At 35.1% G+C, this 19603-nt stretch overlaps 2 protein-coding genes across 2 annotated transcripts in view; both read left to right on the top strand.

Annotated features, from left to right (window-relative positions):
• LOC123667598 (junctophilin-2-like) overlaps window positions 1-7048 on the top strand; it is a 32304-nt gene extending 25256 nt beyond the window's left edge. The window contains exons 2-3 of the mRNA XM_045601475.1: window positions 5607-5818; window positions 7014-7048. Coding sequence (XP_045457431.1) covers window positions 5607-5818; window positions 7014-7048 — 247 coding nt within the window. The remainder of the gene's footprint in view (window positions 1-5606; window positions 5819-7013) is intronic.
• LOC123669489 (junctophilin-1-like) lies at window positions 5597-19474 on the top strand. Its single transcript, XM_045603096.1, has 5 exons — window positions 5597-5818; window positions 7322-7599; window positions 10700-10873; window positions 16935-17269; window positions 17850-19474. Exons 2-5 carry the CDS (start codon window positions 7342-7344, stop codon window positions 19330-19332), a joined length of 2250 nt encoding a protein of 749 aa, XP_045459052.1. The 5' UTR covers window positions 5597-5818; window positions 7322-7341; the 3' UTR covers window positions 19333-19474.
• Window positions 19475-19603: the final 129 nt, after the last annotated feature.

The raw sequence follows: 19603 nt of genomic DNA on the forward strand, positions 1-19603 counted from the left end.
TTTTACGATATTCCATCGCTAAGGGGGTTTAATTGGGGTTGATAGTTTGTATGAAACATATACAATCAGCTATAAGTTCGCCTGATAGGTTATTTATCCTGCAGCCTGAAAATAAAACTAAAAATGTGGTGTATAGAGAGGTTTTATAAAAATAACTATTAAATTATACTATTTTGTGCCTTTTAAAAAGTTACTCAGTTTGATAAGCATTTCAAGTGACTGAAATAAAAAAATAATTTGCGTTAAACATCTTAATAGTAATACATATCTTCATAACCACGAGGACGTAATCGCGGGCAACAGTTAGTGTATTATAAACAAAGTCCCCAAAAGTGTATGTGATCGATTCGCTCAAAATTTACTGAACGGATTTTCATGCGGCTCCACCATTTTGATTGGCCGATTTTGATGAGAGTTTCACTGGAAGTTTGCCGGCAAAACTTTGTGACACACTAATTTCAACGCGGGCGAAGCCGCGGGCACAGCTAGTCCTATATATAAAAATGAATCGTAAAATGTGTTCGTAAGCGTATAACTCAACAACGCCTAGACCAATTTTACCAATTCTTTTTTTTAAATGTTCGTTGAAGTCCAAGGATGGTTTTTACGGCGAGAAAAATTGAATAATTTCCGTGAAAACCCTAACAACAGCCCTTTTCTTTTTCCCATACAAACGTTTTCTAACTAAAATGTAGAGTCAATTTGAACTTTATTGCTATTCAATAAAGTTCATGTTAAATTATATATTAGGGCACATTTTACGTAAGTTATTAATGATTAAATTGATCTTATTCGTAGACCGCATTTTAATTTAATTTATATACAGTAAAAATGGTATTAACTTAGCTATTTCACATTACCTATTATATTGTTGCGGGGGCGTTAACAATAGAAAATTCCCGTTTTTAACCGATTTCAAAAAAAGGAGGAGGTTACTCAATTCGATCAATTCTCACTCAAATCGTATATATATACTAGCGACCCGCCCCGGCTTCGCACGGGTACAATGCTAATACTAAATATACTACAGAATGTCTTTATTTATAGTGTGATGCTAGCTTATATAGCATGGTTATTAACATAATAACAACAACATTCAAATATGCGTCGTTAGATTACACTTTGTTACAGAATGCGTTGAAGAAATAAAGATTCACTGCTTGTTCCCCGTAGATGATAGCGTGATAATATGTAGCCTATATGTTGACCCGACTTCTTAATAATATTCGTGTCAAATTTGAAGTAAATCCATGCAGTACTTTTTGAGTTTATCCCGGAAATATACATACAGACAAACAGACAAACAGAAAAAAATTCTAAAAACTATATTTTTGGCTTCTGTATCGATTGTAAATCGCACCACAAGTATTCTTTAAAAAAAAATTCAATGTACAGTTTTGACTTTCCTACCATTTTATTATATGTAATAGATTATGTATGTTCGGGGATAACTCCGTCGTTTATGAACCAATTTTGATAATTCTTGTTTGTTGGAAAGGAGATATCCCTAGTTTGGTACCATGATAAGGAAACCAGGATCTGATGATGGGATCCGAAAGAAATCGAGGGAAGCTCTCGAAAATCCGCATAACTTTTTACTGGGTGGACCGATTTTGATGATTTTTTATTTAATCGAAAGCCGATGTTTATCATGTCGTCACATTTAAATTTCAGCGAGATCTGATCACAACTTTTGGAGTAATCTTTGATAATGCGTATTTATTAAACTATCGACTCTTAAATTTGGTACGAATCTCCTATATGTGATGTAGAAATGATCGATGAGCGGATTTTAGGTTAACTCATGCCCAATAAGGATTACGGGGGTGGGCGTTAACAATGAAAATTTTAATTGTATGTAACTCCGAAACTACTGAACCAATTTTTATCAAATTTTTTAAGCATTTGTAATTTGGTCCCATTTGGGAGATAGGGTAGTTTTTATCTTAATTGGACCCGATAGGTAGCGCTGCTATTGGTATGTAACTCCGAAACTACTGAACCAATTTTTATCAAATTATGTACGCATCTATAATTTTGTCCAACTGTAGAGGTAGTGTAGTTTTTATCTCGATCGGACCTAGTAGGTGGCGCTGCTATCAGTATGTAACTCCGAAACTACTGAACCAATTTTTGTTTTTGTAAGCATCTGTAATTTTGTCTGACTTGGAAGATATGGTAGTTATTATCTCAATTGGATCCGTTAGGTGGCGCTGCTATCGCTATGTAAGCTATCAAATGTGGTAGTTGTTTTTAGGGCAGGACAACGTCTGCCGGGTCCGCTAGTTAATATTATAATATTCAATAAAAATAAAATATTAAACTTTTTAATTTAAATTTTTAACTATTAAATTTTTTCTCTAATAGAACTATTATATAACAGAAAAGTAATAAGCAGTGAATAAATTTTTCACCTTACGCCCACGTGACGGGAGCGAAACGGCCAAGCCACATATTTTGACTAAGGTGTAGAGTTTGTGAAGTTAGGGCTTGTGAAGTTAGGGCTTGTAGAGTTAGGGCGTGTAGAGTTAGAAGCTTGGCTCTACATGAGATCTGATAAGTTTTTGACAGTGCGAGCCATATGATCTCGTCTTGGCAACATTTTACATGAAAATGTTTTTGGTGGGATTTCACTTCTTTTTGTAAGTTGCTTATAACAATATTATAGCCGCATTTTACCTCCGACACATTTTATACCCTAAATATCATCCAATCTTCACCATATTCCTCCGCCAAAACTTAAATACCAAAATTACAAAATGTAAATTTTCGACATAAACTAATAACCGATTTTTATTTTTTATGTATTTTATTATTATTATTTATAACAAGGAGTAACAAGGAGTCCTTATATTAATTTTCAGACCTCTAGCATCAAAATTTGCGGCAGTCTCATACAAACTTCCACCCCCTAGTTTAAGGGGTTGGGGAGTAAAAGTTCCAAGTTTTAGATTTTTTTTGTTGTTTTTGTACTAATACTAGCTTACATACCAAATTTCAGCTTTCTGGGACTTCAGGAAGTACTCTAAGAATTTTGATGATCATCAGTGAGTGACGAAATCGGGGTTTTTGAGATATCAATAAAATCTAAAGTATAAGAGCTATGCAATTGAAACTTTATATATTTAATAAATCTACTATTGACATCATATCCTGAGAACTTTGCTTATCTGGTATAATCCAAACCCAAGTTATGATGGCTCAAAAAAATAATTGTTATCATCAACCTATTATAAAAATATATATATTATTATTGACAAATCTTAAACAAATTATTTTGTAGAGAACACGTGTAATAGAAAATTTAAAACTAAATAGATTTTTTTTTTTGTTTCGAATTTCGGTAGTCCACCAAATAGCAATTGTTTATATAAACAAGGTATAAAAATTGAGTCTCATAAAAACGTGCTATAACCATAGTACTAGTGCGTAAAAGTGCGTATTTCACTAAAACTGTTTACAGAGCAATATCTCCAAGAGTAGGTGATATGTATATCAAGATGAGATCTACACTAGCTTTTAAGTTAGACCTCTAGGATTATAAAAAAAAACATTCAATTCCGTGCGGTAGATTTTATATGATGCGGGAAGAAATATGGGTACTGACTGACGAACATAGTTCTGACTGCTATTGCTCTCATAATTCTTGTAAACAATTTTTCGTGGACATCTCTTACATTAAAATATCGGATAGTTATATTTTAATACATTCAAGATAATAATTTAAGATAATAATTTAATACATTTAAGATAATAATTTAAGCTACATGGTGGTAGTTTAATGCTATTCCCGAGTAGAATTTTTTTCGTCTTCCTTAGAAGGACCGGACCAGGCATGCCTGATCAGGGCTAGATAAGGCATGTAACGCAGATGATTGGTCTGGACCTGATCAGGATGAGATGAGATTTCCTGATCGGGTCCAGATCAGGAAATCTCATCTCTTCCTGATCAGCGGCCTTTACTTGGGCTATAATAACACCATAACCTTTAATTTAAAAATAAAAATTGATGATGATGATGATGATGATGATTTATATACAAACTAGCTGACCCCGCAAACGTTCCTTTGCCATATATGTTAATTACTACCTTAATCCTCCACCTCCCCTTTTAATTTAGGGGTATTAAAAATAGATGTTGGCTGATTCTCAGACCTACCCTATATGTACAAAATATTTCATAAAAATCAGTCCAGCCGTTTCGAAAGAGTATTGTAACTAACATTGTGACATGCGAATTTTATACATAAGATTAATTAGCAACGATGGACTTATCTCTAAAAGAGATCTCTTCCAGCCAACCTCTGAAATATTATTTATAGTATATAGATATTATTATATAAATATAAAATCTATACTGATATTATAAAAACACCGAGTTTGTTCGTTTGTTTAGTTATTTGAACGCACTAATCTTAGGAACTACTAGTTCGAATTTAAAAATTCTTTTGTATTGGATAGTCCATTCCCCGAGGAAGGCTATAGTTACGTAGTAACTATTATCTGTGGCTATAGGCTATTACATTATTTTAATACCTTTTTGCTCAAGTTAACACGGGTGAAAAGTCGGGACACAGCTAATATTATGTAAAAATTTACTTAATTACATATACAATACACAATAATAGTAATTAAGTATTATCATAAAAATAGTGTTTGGTCGCAAGCGAAAAAAAAAAAACGACATCAATTACATAGACAAGTAATACAACATAAGTAGACGAAAAAATAGTCAAGTCCTATTTATCAATGATTACTCGATCAAATTTAAATGGGCTTGCAAGACTTAAAATCGGTATACCCAGTGAAAAGTTATGCGGTATAATACAACGTATGTCAACGAAAAAATCGTCAAATAAATACGCATTATTATATTCAACACGAAAAAAACTTGTGATGTCGCAGTTAAATTTAAAGAGGACCACATAACATGCACCACGACAGCCTCTTTCGATTAAAAGAAAAATCATCAAAATCGGTCCACCCAATCAAAAGTTCTGAGGTCAACATACATATTTAAAAAAAATACAATCGAATTGAGAACCTCCTCCTTTTTTGGAATTCGGTTAAAGATAAAGCAAAATTTAGTAGGAAGTTTGTGGTTTCGGTATAAGATAAAAACTTTTTCACATGTATACCAAATGTAATATATGTATGTCGTATATAATAATAATAATAATAATAATAACTTTATTTCGTTTTAACATACGTGACATATGTTAAAACGAAAGATGACACTTATGAGAATAGCTTAATCTTTATAGTAATATACCATTACCGTGTACCTTATTGATAATGTAATTCATTGTATCTATTTTACTGTAATCATTTCACAAGTTATTCTGAAGTGTTGTGTTTAATAAATAAAAAACGCTTCACACTCAACCGCCCCCAGTAGGATTTTCTCCTGTGTCGGGGTTCCGAAACACACACAATATACAAGCACAAACGCCCAGACCACGACAAACATCTATATGGCCAATACAAATGTCTGTCGTGAGCAGGGATCGAATCCGCGACCGCCAGCGCTTATGGACGCTGTGCCAACGCGTCGTCATTTAATGTTTGAACATATTGAAAAACAAATAAATAATTATATTTTACAGTGGCAGTTCATACGAAGGACAATGGCAGAATGGCAAACGACACGGTTTGGGTGTGGAAACGCGCGACCGGTGGTTGTACCGGGGCGAGTGGACGCAGGGCTACAAAGGACGATATGGCGTCCGGCAGAGCAGCACGAGCAACGCCAAGTACGAGGGCACCTGGGCAAATGGCCTCCAAGATGGATACGGTTCAGAAACATACGCCGATGGAGGTAAGAATAATGCCCGCTTCATTGCCAAATTTTTAGAATGCCGACAAAAATAATTTAGTTTACATGGCCATGATGTTCTCATTTTGTATAGTCTGCACCTATTAAACTTTTTAATTGTAATAATTAACTTTTAATAAGAAACCAGTTTTAAAGTATTTTTAATATACTTAATTCTCTGTTGAAATTCCTAAACTAGTCGTGAATTTCTAACTCGATGGAATTTTCCTTTCAAAGCATCTTGAAACCAAATAAAAAAAATTTAAAAAAAACACTAGGTCTTTTTTAATGTATTTTTCCCTGCAAAAGATTGCTCTAGTAGTAGTAGAGTCTAGTAGTGTTTAATAAATAATTTTATTCTATTGCAATAAAAAATATCCTATAAGTATGCTTATTAAGCTTACCATAAATATAAAGCATTATAACTCTATAATAAAGGTACAGATTAAGAAGCTTTAACAGCTACGAGAAGTAAGCTATGGTTTGATATTTTTACCACATCTAAAGCTTTTGAACGTAACTTAAATCTGTCTTCGCTACGTCTTCTGTGCGTCGGCTTAATAATAGCCATGCACGTGAATATCACCTAATGACCTACATTATGATTGCATGAACTAAAAGAAGTCCCTTGCTTTGCGCAATGTTTTGCACTCCTGAAATGTAATTAATAATAAGAATAAAATTTAACCATCAATGTTTGAATGTGTTCTTTATCTCTTATTCTTATTAAAATTGTAATCTTAAAATTAAATAACACTATAAATTACTATTTATTATACGATGCATACATATTATTATTTAAAGGTTTAAATGTAGAATATAGTTTTTTATTTATTTATTAAAGCAACCTTGAATTAACACCTATAATCAGTTATGCGTAAAACAGCCCGAGCCATGCATTACCATGAAACAACGTCATACCATTCTCGACGCCTGCACGTTGAGTCAGCATCGTATTAAGATTTGTCATTCATAAAATCGTAAATATGATACTGGGAATGTTTTACTGACATGTATATGTCATATCCGCTTTTCGGCTAATCTTATTTTAAATAGTATCATGTGTAATTTAAAAAAAAAAATGTATATTTGTTAAGAAAATAGTGAATATAAGGAATTTTTTGGTTGTCTAAAACGATGTAGGTAGTCCGACGCGCAATGGGTTTGACTGTAAATAAAAAATTTATGAGATTTGTAGGTGAAATGTTTGAATGGTTTGAGGCGGCCCTGTAGCACGTCCCGCTACCGCGGCCCTCGCCGGTTAAATATAGCGCAGGCACGCCTGCCACGCACGCCACCTCAACTCACAGTCATGTCGATGGCGATTTCATGTTATTACAAAAAAATTATGTTTTAACATCATTAATGTTAATAAGCTAATGAATGGCTGACCGATGTCCTCTTCAATAACGATGACGCATATCAGAAGTTAAATTTAGATCTGCGTCATTAGTGAAGCTCGATATGAATAATAAGTATAACATGCGGATCTACGTTTTTCCACAGGAACGTACCAAGGACAATGGATGCGAGGGCTCAGGCATGGGTACGGAGTGCGGACGTCGGCACCTTTCGGGTTGGCGTCGCACTACCGAGGGGGTCCGCGCGACCACCGCGGCTCGCTTTCGTCCCTGGCGGAGGCGACGGGCACGCCGGACCCTTCCGACCGGCGGACGACGCGCATGGATGACGCGCGAGGTGGCTTCGTACTTAAAGCCAGCTCTGATGAACCATCGGGTAGACGAGGATCCCTCGTCGAGAAGACTAAAAAGGGTCTTCTTGCCGTAAGTAAAATGCGTAAAAGTGAGCATACAACTCTAATGGTTATTATATAGCAATAGGTATAAATATAGGAAGTTATTGCTTGAAAATGTTGGTCACACTCTATGTATGGAACTTATATTTCTAAAAATATATATTTTACTTATAAAAATTCTTTCGTTACGTTAATAAGCGACCTGAAAGTTTAGATAACCCACACAGACGGGGTCATACACAATAAACTGCACCTAATAAGAATTCCTTAAAGTGGTGTGTACTCTGTGGGTGTAATAAATTACGTTCAACGTGAAAAAAAATCCTAGCCTTTTTTAAATTTTACTTTGTCTTAATATACGAACTACTTTGGCAAGTTACTTCTGTATAACCCGCCAATACTATTTTTCTTAATCCTAAAAAAACCTCAATAAAATACTAATGCCGCATACAACTATAGAGCCGCATATGGAAACGAATTTTTTGAGTCGTAGAGTGTTTTTAACCGACTTCCAAAAAAGGAGGAGGTTCTCAATTCGAATGTATTTTTTTTATGTATGTTACATCAGAACTTTTGACCGGGTGGACCGATTTCGACAAATTTTGTTTTAATCGAAAGGTGGTGTGTGCCAATTGGTCCCATTTAAATTTATTTGAGATCTAACAACTACTTTTCGAGTTATATCTAATAATGCGTTTTTACGTGACGCTTTTTTCGTCGACCTACGTTGTATTATACCGCATAACTTTCTAGTAGATGTACCGATTTTGATAATTCTTTTTTTGTTAGAAAGAAGATATCCCTAGTTTGGTACCATGATAAGGAAACCAGGATCTGATGATGGGATCCCAGAGAAATCGAGGGAAACTCTCGAAAATCCGCAACAACTTATTACTGGGTATACCGATTTTGATAATTTTTGATTTAATCGAAAGCTGGTGTTTATCATGTGATCACATATAAATTTTATCGAGATCTAATAACTACTTTTTGAGTAATCTTTGATAACGCGTAGTTACTTGACTATTTTTTCGTCGATCTACGTTGTACTCGTCGATGTAATTGAAGTCGGTTTTTATTTTTCGTTTGCGAGCAAACACAATTATTCATTGTAAATTATAGCCGTGCGCTCACAAAAGGTATCATGCGTAACGAGATTATTTTTCACGCGAAACGTGATACCTGCATAACACCCTATTAGAAGGAACGTAGTTAAGAGTCAATCATCTTATATGATTAAGGAAATATTTTGCTAAGATGGATAGGAATAATGTTCAGAAATTGAATTGGCAGTGAATATTTTAACTCGATCAAAAGAAATATATAATGAGGAGTTATTCACTTTCATATTTAAATTTCTAAAATTTTATTCTAAACTAGCTGTGCCCGAGACTTCATACGCGTGGAATTTAACAAAAAAGTTATTGTTCAGTTCGCAGAGTTATAAAATAAATAAATTTCTAAAATAAAATTACGACATCAGTTATCTCTCAGTGAAAGGCCCGTCAAAATCGGTCCAGCCGTTTCAGAGATTAGCCGTAACAAACAGACAGACAGACCGACAGACAAAAAATGTAAAAAATGTTATTTTGGTATATGTATCGTGTATGCATCCATATGCATATAGTAAAAAGCGGCTATTTTAATATTCATCATCATCATCATTCATCATCATTTCAGTCTAATACAGTCCACTGCTGGACATAGGCCTCCATAAGTTCACGCCACAATTAGCGTGAACTCATGTGTTTTGCCCATAGTCACCACGCTGGACAGGCGAGTTGGTGACCGCAGGGCTGGCTTTGTCGCACCGAAGACGGTGCTGCCCGTCTTCGGCCTGTATATTTCAAGCCAGCTGTTGAATGGATATCCCGCCATCGGTCGGCTTTTTAAGTTCCAAGGTGGTAGTGGAAATGTGTTATCCCTTAGTCGCCTCTTACGACACCGGTACATTACGACCGGTAAGAGAGAGGGTGGCTATATTCTTACATATTTTATTATATTATATTATTACATGTTAAATTATAAACTGATATACACGGTCGAATCGAGTAACCTCCTCCTTTTTAAAACCGGTTAAAAAAGCGGTTATTTTAATACCTACTACAAACAGACACTCCAATTTTATTTGTATAGATTGTATACGTGTTAAATACATATTAGCTCACCCGATGAACTGTGTTCTGTCTTGCGAATTGTCAAACGCTTAAAAGCTTATAATTAAAATCAGTGTTTTGTTAAGTTTTCGAAAATTTTCTCCAGTATTTTCATTGCGTAAGAACCTTCTTTAAAGTATCAACAAATTAAAAAAAAAGGATTAAGCGTAGGTAATTAAAACAGTCGTTCTCGAGTTTTGCGCTTAGTAATTCTTTTGGCCTTTTATTTATACATTTATAAATTAGTATTTGAAATAATTAGTTATAACGTTTGTTCTAATAAACTATAATAACAAATAAAATACTAATCAGAGTTGCAATCGCCGCGATCCCCTTTACGACTCAAATATCAAATAATTTGTAACTCTTCTTTTTTGGTGGAATATGTATATTGGCAATTAATAATATCGAAATCAGAGACATTGTTGAAATTCGTAGCATCTGTTAGTAGTGCCGTAGTAGACCTTCGTAGCTCATTGCTGTCGTTTACTTTAAAACGTTAATTTTACGAGTAATTACATAAAGTAATGATTTCAAACACATTTTTCAATAACATAACTTAACGTTTAAACGTAAAAAATGTAAGAAACTTAGACAAACATCATCATATGCAAAGAAAGCTTTTCAGAATAGCTGCTTAGTTATGAAAATAGACAGCAAATACCACAGCCTTAATCACCATCAAGGAATTAATTTTGTTTTTGTTTAATAATAAATAAAATGTATAAGGCAAGATTTAAGATTGTAAGATGTTATGAATATTATTTAATTAGCTTATTATTTTCAAGTATCAGTATATTATCGAAATATTTGACTGCTGCACCTTCTTAGCCTGCTTTTTAACATTATTTCTCACTATCATCATACGTTGGCTGGATGAGATCTCTTCTAGAGACAATTCCACCGTTGCTAACTATATTTGTAAATAAGAAAATGTACAAAACTAAAAAAAAAAATCATCAATGTTCGCAGAAATTACGCAAGCAACGGAGTGCAGGCGAATTGGACAAGCGCGGGACTGGTTCCGTACGTTCGGGAGGCTCAGGCGGCTCGGCTTCGTCCTGGGTGTCGTCGGTCGAAAGCACGCATTCTGCTACCACGAGAGGCTCCTTGCATACCAACTCTAACACCAGTTTCATTGTTGAGGTATAAGTTTAATTTGAAAAAATGTGTGTCACTAAAACATGGATATTTTACCAGATACGGCAAAAAAGTAATAATTTGTTCATATAGGAGATTAGATGATGTTGGCAGTTCGAATATACATCAGCTTCGATAAAAATTACACTGCTGTGACTTTATAAAAAAAGGAATACCGCCCAAGCGTAGTGCAGGGTTGCTTATTTACTCGTTACAACTACCAATATTACAACTTTATCTCTGTAATGTTCAAATGAAATTATCTCACATAGAATACCGTTTTTACTTATATTTTTATAACATTAAAATATCACTCTTGTAGTACCCGGGTAATCGAGCTTAGCTCGGTATTTTTAGTAAATCGTGTTTTTTTGGAAATCGTATTTAAATACGAATTACATAATGATAAAAAAAAATATGAATAATATTTTTTTACCGACAATAATAAAAAATATAAATAAATAAAAGAAAAAATAATAATAATAATAATGATAAAATAAAATATGAATAATATTTTTGATTTTACCGAAATAATAATAAAAAAATAAGAACTGACTATTTAAATAAAAAGTAACGAGTGCAATTAGAAAAAAAAGAAAAAATAATCGGTATTCCATATCGATTACTTTCTTTTTTTTTTTTTTTTGAAGATTTGAACCGTGATCTTTTCGGTCGATTGCGACTAGCCGATTTCCCCTAAGCTATTGAACTTTATTGACAGGGGCGAAATTTACCTTCGTATTCTAACGATATTGTAGCCATTTTTCATTGCCTGAAAACAGGGATAAAACGACATTTTCTAAAAATGAATCCTAGCTAGATTTATTAACCTCCCCCGAAATCCCCGGCATACTAAATTTCATGAAAATCGTTGGAGCCGTTTCTGAGATATATATATAATCTGAATCTCGGAATTAATTTATCATCATCTTGAACAAAAACGGTTGATTTTTCCAAAAGATGATGATTTTTCTGAAACTACAAAAATAATATATCTTGTTAATTATGTATGTAGGTATATATTACGACAATTGTTTAAACCTTTTTTTTTCATTTATTATTGAGACGGACGAATTGGACGGTTCCAGACAATTTTGTTGCTTAACAATCGTTTAATTTGTTTAATAATTAACGTTAAGTAAAATTTCCAACGGGAATTAAGTATTTAAATAATTAAGTATTTTTTATTGGAAAATTCCTCTTCTTTTAGAATCTTTTTTTAATATTTCTTAAATATTAATAGTTTATGAAATATCGGCAAAAAACGGAATGCCATTTTGTGTTCATTTTTAATTGTTTCTAACTTTTGCGATTTTTTATGTGCTATAAATACACGCTTTACCAACCCGCCTGCCCAGCGTGGTGACTATGAGCAAAACACATGAGTTCACGCCATTTTCGGCACGAACTTTAAGAGGCCTATGTCCAGCAGTGGACTGTATTAGGCTGAAGTGATGATGATGATAATGATGACACACTTTTGGCACATTTTTCTAGACGTCATTCCGGATCCAATGAGCTATCAGACATAATTTTAAGAGCAGTATTTCTATTTTTGACTATTATAAACTTGTCGACTAGACTATTTATTTGTTTCTTTGTAAGGGATATACTTATGAGTAATGGACCGATTTTGAAAGTTTCACTATTTCTAGTTTCACTATGAGATTAGCTGTGTGGTTACGGAGGTAAAGAATATAGCCATTCCCTCTCTTCTCGTGAGTATCGTAAGACTATGGGATGAACACAGTTCCACTACCACCTTGGAACTTAAAAAGCCTGATGATATGAAAGACTGATGACGGGTAACCATCCAACTGCTGGCTTTGAAATACACAGGCCGAAGACGGGCGGTATCGTATTTGGTGCAACAAACCCACCTGCCCAGCGTGGTGACTATGAGCAACACATGAGTTCACGCCATTTTTGGCGCAAACTTCTCCTGTGTTGAGACTTGTGTTCAGCAGTGGAGTACATGATTAGATTGCTACGTTATCATTGAGTGACGTAGATTGTATTTCATTGGGAAAAAACGGAATAGCCATAGTCATGTCAGTCATGTACCTAATCCGTGCGGGCAGAAAGCTCGTCATATATGAAAAATCATCTAAACAAATAAATAAAATTGGAGTGTCTGTTTGAAATATTAAAATAACCGCTTTTTACTGTCTGTCTGTCTGCATGTCTGTTTATTCCGGTTAATCTCTGAAACAGCTAGACCAATTTTGACGGGACTTTCACTGGCATATAACTGATGTAATAAGGAGCAACTTAGGTTACTTTTATCTTAGATATTTATTTATGTTGTAACTGCGAACTGAACATTTTTTTTTTTTAATTTCACGCGGACAAAGTTGCGGGCACAGCTAGTATATAAATAAAATTGTCTATTCTGGAGCTCGTCATATGTATAAAATTGTATGTTTCATAATATCGAATGGAATACAAAACCACTATCTATATCTGTAAAATTAATTAAAATTATTCAGTAACATTGGTTTAAAAGCAACTGAAACTCAAATGACGACTATGTTTGAATTCAAAATATTAGATATTAAAGTTCATATCTAATAAAAGCGTTTAATTCTTCCTCAATCCTAACCTTCCATTTAAATTCTATCTTAAACTTACGTTTTTAATTAATTTAATAAAATTATTTTATACTTATTCCATTTCATCTTCCTATTTATTAAACATCCTCTGAAAATACTAACTCAGTTATTTTTAGAAATAGATGAATATATAAATATGAAATCAAAATTTTATTAAAATCTAGCTGTGTCCGCAACATCATCAGTAGATCATAATATTTTTTTTTTATATAACGAGGTCGGCAAACAAGCTTACGGCTCACCTGATATTAAACAATTACCGTAGCTTATAGACGCCTGCAATACCAGAAGCATTGTAAGAGCGTTACCGACCCTACTCCCGATCCCCCTAGGATCTCTAGTCTAGTCACCTTACTCATCAAGAGGAACACAATACTGCTTAATAACAATATTATTTACTTTTAGCTGTGATCTTCTGTAAGGTCAAAGTACTGTCCCAGTCGGGCTACTCCATATATTGAGCAGGAAATTTTAAATTACTTTTGATATCTGAAGAATTTTGCGATTAGGATAAGTTTCGATGCGTTAAATTAGAATATTTATTATTTATATAGTAAAAGATTTCAGATAGTGTCGAAGTTTTATATTTAAAATATCATATCCAGCCACCCCTATTGTAGTAGCATGGTGGACTATGCTCCGATCCTTCTTATACGTGGAGGAAGAGGCTTATAGCATTGAGATGTTAGGTACAGGCTGAATCGCGAAACTCACATATTTTTTAAAAGAACTTTTAATTACCACTATACGCCATAAGACAGAAGACAAAAAAAGGTTTCCCATATCCTCTCGATAGAGGAAATACTAAATCTAAATAAAAGTTATACTAGTTTGTTGTTGTAGTACGTACAACATTAAGAAATAATCAGAAAATACAACAGCAAAGTGACACCTTGCTACAACCTAACGGTTTTTTTCTAGAACTAGGTCGACAAACAAGTTCACCTGATAGTAAACGATTATCGCAGCTTATAGACGAATGCAACACCAGAAGTATCGTAAGTGCGTTGCCGATTCTACCCCCAATATACGTCAGGAGCTCTGATCACCTTACCACAGGAACACAACATTGCTTGAAGACACTATTATTCTATTTATTATTCTATTTGTGATCTTCTATACTCTTCTTCTATACCTGACGCCGCGTTGGCGCAACGATTATAGCCATGGGTTGTACATGTTGCGCTGGCGGTTGCGGGTTCGATCCCCGCACATGACAAACATTTGTATACAGGTGTTTGCCGTGGTCTGGGTGTTTGTGCAGTCCTTGTGTGTCTCCCCATCGTGCCTCGGAGAGCACGTTAAGCCGTCGGCCCCGGTTGTTATCATGTACCTTGATAGCGATCGTTACTCATAGTGGGGAATATATCCGCCAACCCGCATTGGAGCAGCGTGGTGGATTAAGCTCTGATCCTTCTCCTACATGGGAAAAGAGGCCTATGCTCAGTAGTGGGATATTACAGGCTGAAGCATCGATATTCTAAAAGGTCGAGGTACTTTCCCAGTCAGGCTCCTCCAAATTTTAAACAGGGTATTTTCTGCTGTGCTCTACCTCAGTCAAGGTTGTGCACTAAAATTCTATTCCCTAACACTTCAGCCTATCGCAGTCCACTGCTGGACATAGGCCTCCCCAAGTTCGCGCCACACATCCCGGTCTTCCGCAATCCTCATCCAGCCTACACCGGCAATCTTACGTAGATCGTCGGTCCAACGGGCCGGAGGACGTCCCACACTGCGTTTGCCAAGACGCGGTCTCCACTCTAGGACCCGTCTACTCCAACGGCCATCGGTCCTGCGACACAGACGGTCGGCGGTCGATCCCGACCGTGTAGAAGGACTTTTATCCTTCTTTCAGTTATTATAACCAAAATATTAAATATTCTAGTCTGTTATTTATTTTGTTACTATTTTTCAAACCCTACTAAAGGATCATCTTGTACTCCACGCTCTTTTCTTCATTGTAGTTCCCTAATCTATATGTATTTTTTTCGTTCCATTACATAAAGTGATCTGAAAATCATTTCAATTGACTATCTAAAACAAAAGATACATACATAACCAAACATTTTTTTTTTAACCTTAATAAACACACCTTAATAGATACACCTTAATAGATGCGTGGGTTTCTGGAGCTACGTATTAAGTAGAATAATTGTGTTTGGTGCGAACTCATGGGTTAGAATAAAAAAAACGACTTCAATTACATCGACAAGTAATACAACGTAAGTAGACGAAAAGAATTAACAAACATATTTCCCTCGATTTCTCTGGGATCCCATCATCAGACCCTGGTTTCCTTATCATGGTACCGCACCTAAAATATCTCCTTTCCAATAAAAAAAAAATTCTCAAAATCGTTTCATAAACGACGAAGTTATCCCCGAACATACATTTAAAAAATTATATATATATATATATATATATATATATACACAGTCGGATTGAGTAACCTCCTCCTTTTTTGAAGTCGGTTAAAAACACCTAGATGACGTTAATAGTTCAGTTGCAGTTGAAAATGATCACCTTGGCTCAAAGGATCATCTCGTACACCTTTCCCTTCCACTTAATTACTCTAAGAACTTTATTATCTTATCTTATATTATTTAATAAAAAGCGCATAAGACGATTAATTTTTTTATAAACATGTCTTAAACCTTCTTAATCTACTAAATTTTACTTATAGTATCTACTGCAAGTAAAATGATAATATATATATATTGTAATATCTGTATATTAATACGTAAAGCAAAAACTTTGTACCACTGTTTACGAAAATTGAGCGGACGGAAGAGTATGAAATTTCGTACAGTTATAGTTTATATAGAAGAGTGCAGAATGCTAATTTTTTTTTTTAAATTATGCATAAAAATACATTAAATCAATAAAAAAAAAACATTACACACACTACTATGTATTTGACATACACACACACATATTATTACAGAAGTTTGGTCTTTGACAACAGAACCTTAATAATGTTCAAACTCATCATCATTCATCATTACAGCCTATACAGTCCACTGCTGGACATAGGCCTCCACAAGTTGACGCCAAAAATAACGTGAACTCATGTGTTTTGCCCATAGTCACCACGCTGGGCAGGCGGGTTGGTGACCGCAGTACTGGCTTTGTCGCACCGAAGACGCTGCTGCCCGTCTTCGGCCTGTGTATTTCAAAGCCAGCAGTTGGATGGTTATCCCGCCATCGTTCAAACTCATAGTTTCAATTAATTATGGTCGAGCTTCGACTACTGGGCGACTACTAGTTTAAGTGAAACGGCGAAACTAAATTTATACATTTTTTTTATTTCATAATAACACATGTTATTCAAGAGAGGAATAACTTAAAAAGAGAGTATTATAGTTCATAATTTTAATGTCAATATATTTGTTTAAAAAACTTAAAGACAGCTTCACGAAGCTGAATATTGTAAAAAGTAATTCAATACTTTTCAGGACGAGCATTTGGATGCCAGTGTAACTGAAACGTATATGGGTGAATGGAAAAATGATAAAAGAACTGGATTCGGCGTCAGTGAACGTAGCGATGGCTTACGATATGAGGGCGAATGGTTTGCGAATAGAAAATATGGTTATGGTGTTACAACTTTTAGAGACGGGACAAAAGAAGAAGGAAAGTACAAGAATAATGTACTTATCACGAGCCAGAAGCGTAAACATATGTTCCTTATGCGCTCGGCCAAATTCCGAGAACGTGTTGACTCAGCAGTGAATGCAGCACAACGAGCATCTAAAATAGCATTACAAAAGGCCGACATTGCTATTTCAAGGTACGTATTTTGGCCCATAGTAAGTAACTCCGTGTCTCAAACATATGTGCTTATTGGTTTATCGTAATTATTAAATAAACTGAATGTCTTTCACTAGGGACCACATATATGTTTATAGTCTAGTTGTGCGCCTGCCGTGTTGGTCATACACAGGCGGTCGCGGGTTCGATTCCCGCTAGGAATAGATATTTAGATTTGTACAAATATTTATTTCCGGTCTGGGTATCTGTACTTATAGGGCCTCCATCGTGTCTCAAAAAACACGCTGTCGGTCCCGGTTGCTATCATAAACATCTGATAGCGATCGTTAATCATAGTAGGAAATATATTCCTACAATTTATAGACTTTTAAGTTACAAATATTTTAATAAAAACTGAAAGTAAGTTAACAAATGATAATATATAGGTGAATTAATGATTCAATTACACATTCGTACGTACTTCTAATAGTTTTGTAAGCACTTTTTCTCTGATATACGGGATTTTGCATATTACTTAAAGACGAAAATACAAGAAAAATAAACAACTATTAGTTTAAGAACTTTTACATATTTTAATAAAATGTAATCATATTTAACAGAACTGCTACAGCTCGGGGTAAGGCCGAGCAAGCTGATGAATGTGCAGACCAAGCTAAAGAAGACTGTGATATTGCACAAAAAACTGCTAAGCAGTTTGCACCAGATTTTAAACACCCAGGTTTTGATCGAATAGGCCTAAGAGAAAAGTATCGACAAAAAATATACGAGCAACATACTAGTAATATTCCTCAAACACAAGAAGCTGATAATGTCCTTGACGGAAAGAGCATTCCAAATCATATCCCTCCGATGCACTCGCAAATACCCCAAATTAATAAAATGCCAAATGCAATATCGTCAAGAAGACCGTCAACTCAATTCCATAACACAGGACAACCATTGGATCCAAGATATCCTAATAACCCCCATTTCACTGATGATAGAAATTTAGCATCTCAATATGACCAATTTTATAAACCTAATCCAGAATCATGGAACGTTCCTACAAGTACGCAAAATCAAATAACAAATCAAAAATCATATCCCTCGAGCAATAACCCGAGTGGATATAACATATCAGATAGTCAAATGCCGCCTCAATCTTCTTACCAAATACAACAACAGCAAAGTCTAGATCAAACCAACCAACAACATGCAAATCAAAATCGCAGACTTTCAAGTTCCATACGACCATCGACAAATCAAAGACCTTCGCAGGATTGGAACGCTGGTCCGGGAATCACACGACGACAAAGCATACTTGCTCAGCCAATGAACGACCCACAAACTGAAATATACGTTGATAGTACTATGGCTTCATATCGAAGAAATGAACTTCGTACTGGTACTGTGCATTCGGAAGGCCCTCTAGATAGACAAGCAACGAATCACGAACCTCAAGGATATCGTCAGCCTATAGATCAGCAAGCTTACCGACAACCAAACGACCAACAAATGTATCAACAACCTTCAATGAACCAACAAATGTATCGACAAACACCAGACAAGCAAATATATCGTCAACAAGCCATAGATCAACAATCTTATAGACAACCGACTTCATCGGAACAAGAAATAATTAATGGAGAGCGTGAGACACGACAGCAAGGATCACGTCCGTCAATCGATTACTTTGATCATTACAAAAGACCTCCAAGTAGAGATTCCAGCGTAGATCGGTATGGAAGACGGTCGAGACAACCATCCGTAGAAGCTGTGCCTCCAAGTGGTGGTTCTCGAGCTGGATCCGTCGCACCTTCGCCGATTACTGCATCCCGACCAGCGTCTCGAGCGGCAACGCCGGCCGGAAATGGTCACCTAGCTTCTGGTCGTGGATCCATTCCAAGAGCTCCTTCGAGAGATCAACCTTTCGAAGATTCGATTTTACGAAAAAGAACTCTAGGCCAAGAAATTTCACCATCGCCATACCAACCTAAGAGAACAGAAAGCTTGTTTATGCCCCAAAATCCAGCACCACCGCCTCCGGTGCCAATGGGAGGTGGAGGTGGTGGAGGTCGAAAGGTAAGCAATGTTCGGTGTTAAAAATAATTTATACTTACGACGTTAAACATAATTATAATACTTACTGATTCAAAAGCCCATATATATCTTTTCTTGCTAAAAAAAACGTTATTATAATAAGTGTGAAGACAGTTTGAAATAAAGCTATGAAAATAGATAAAAATTAAGTAACATTTAATTATCTGTACTGATCGTGTAGGTAACGTAAAAAAATATAGTAGTACTGATATATTGACGTCAAAAACAATTGTATAAATATATTTTCTAAAAATCACACCTAACTGCTATTTCT

Source organism: Melitaea cinxia, chromosome 3, assembly GCF_905220565.1.
Source record: "Melitaea cinxia chromosome 3, ilMelCinx1.1, whole genome shotgun sequence".
Lineage (NCBI taxonomy): Eukaryota > Metazoa > Arthropoda > Insecta > Lepidoptera > Nymphalidae > Melitaea > Melitaea cinxia.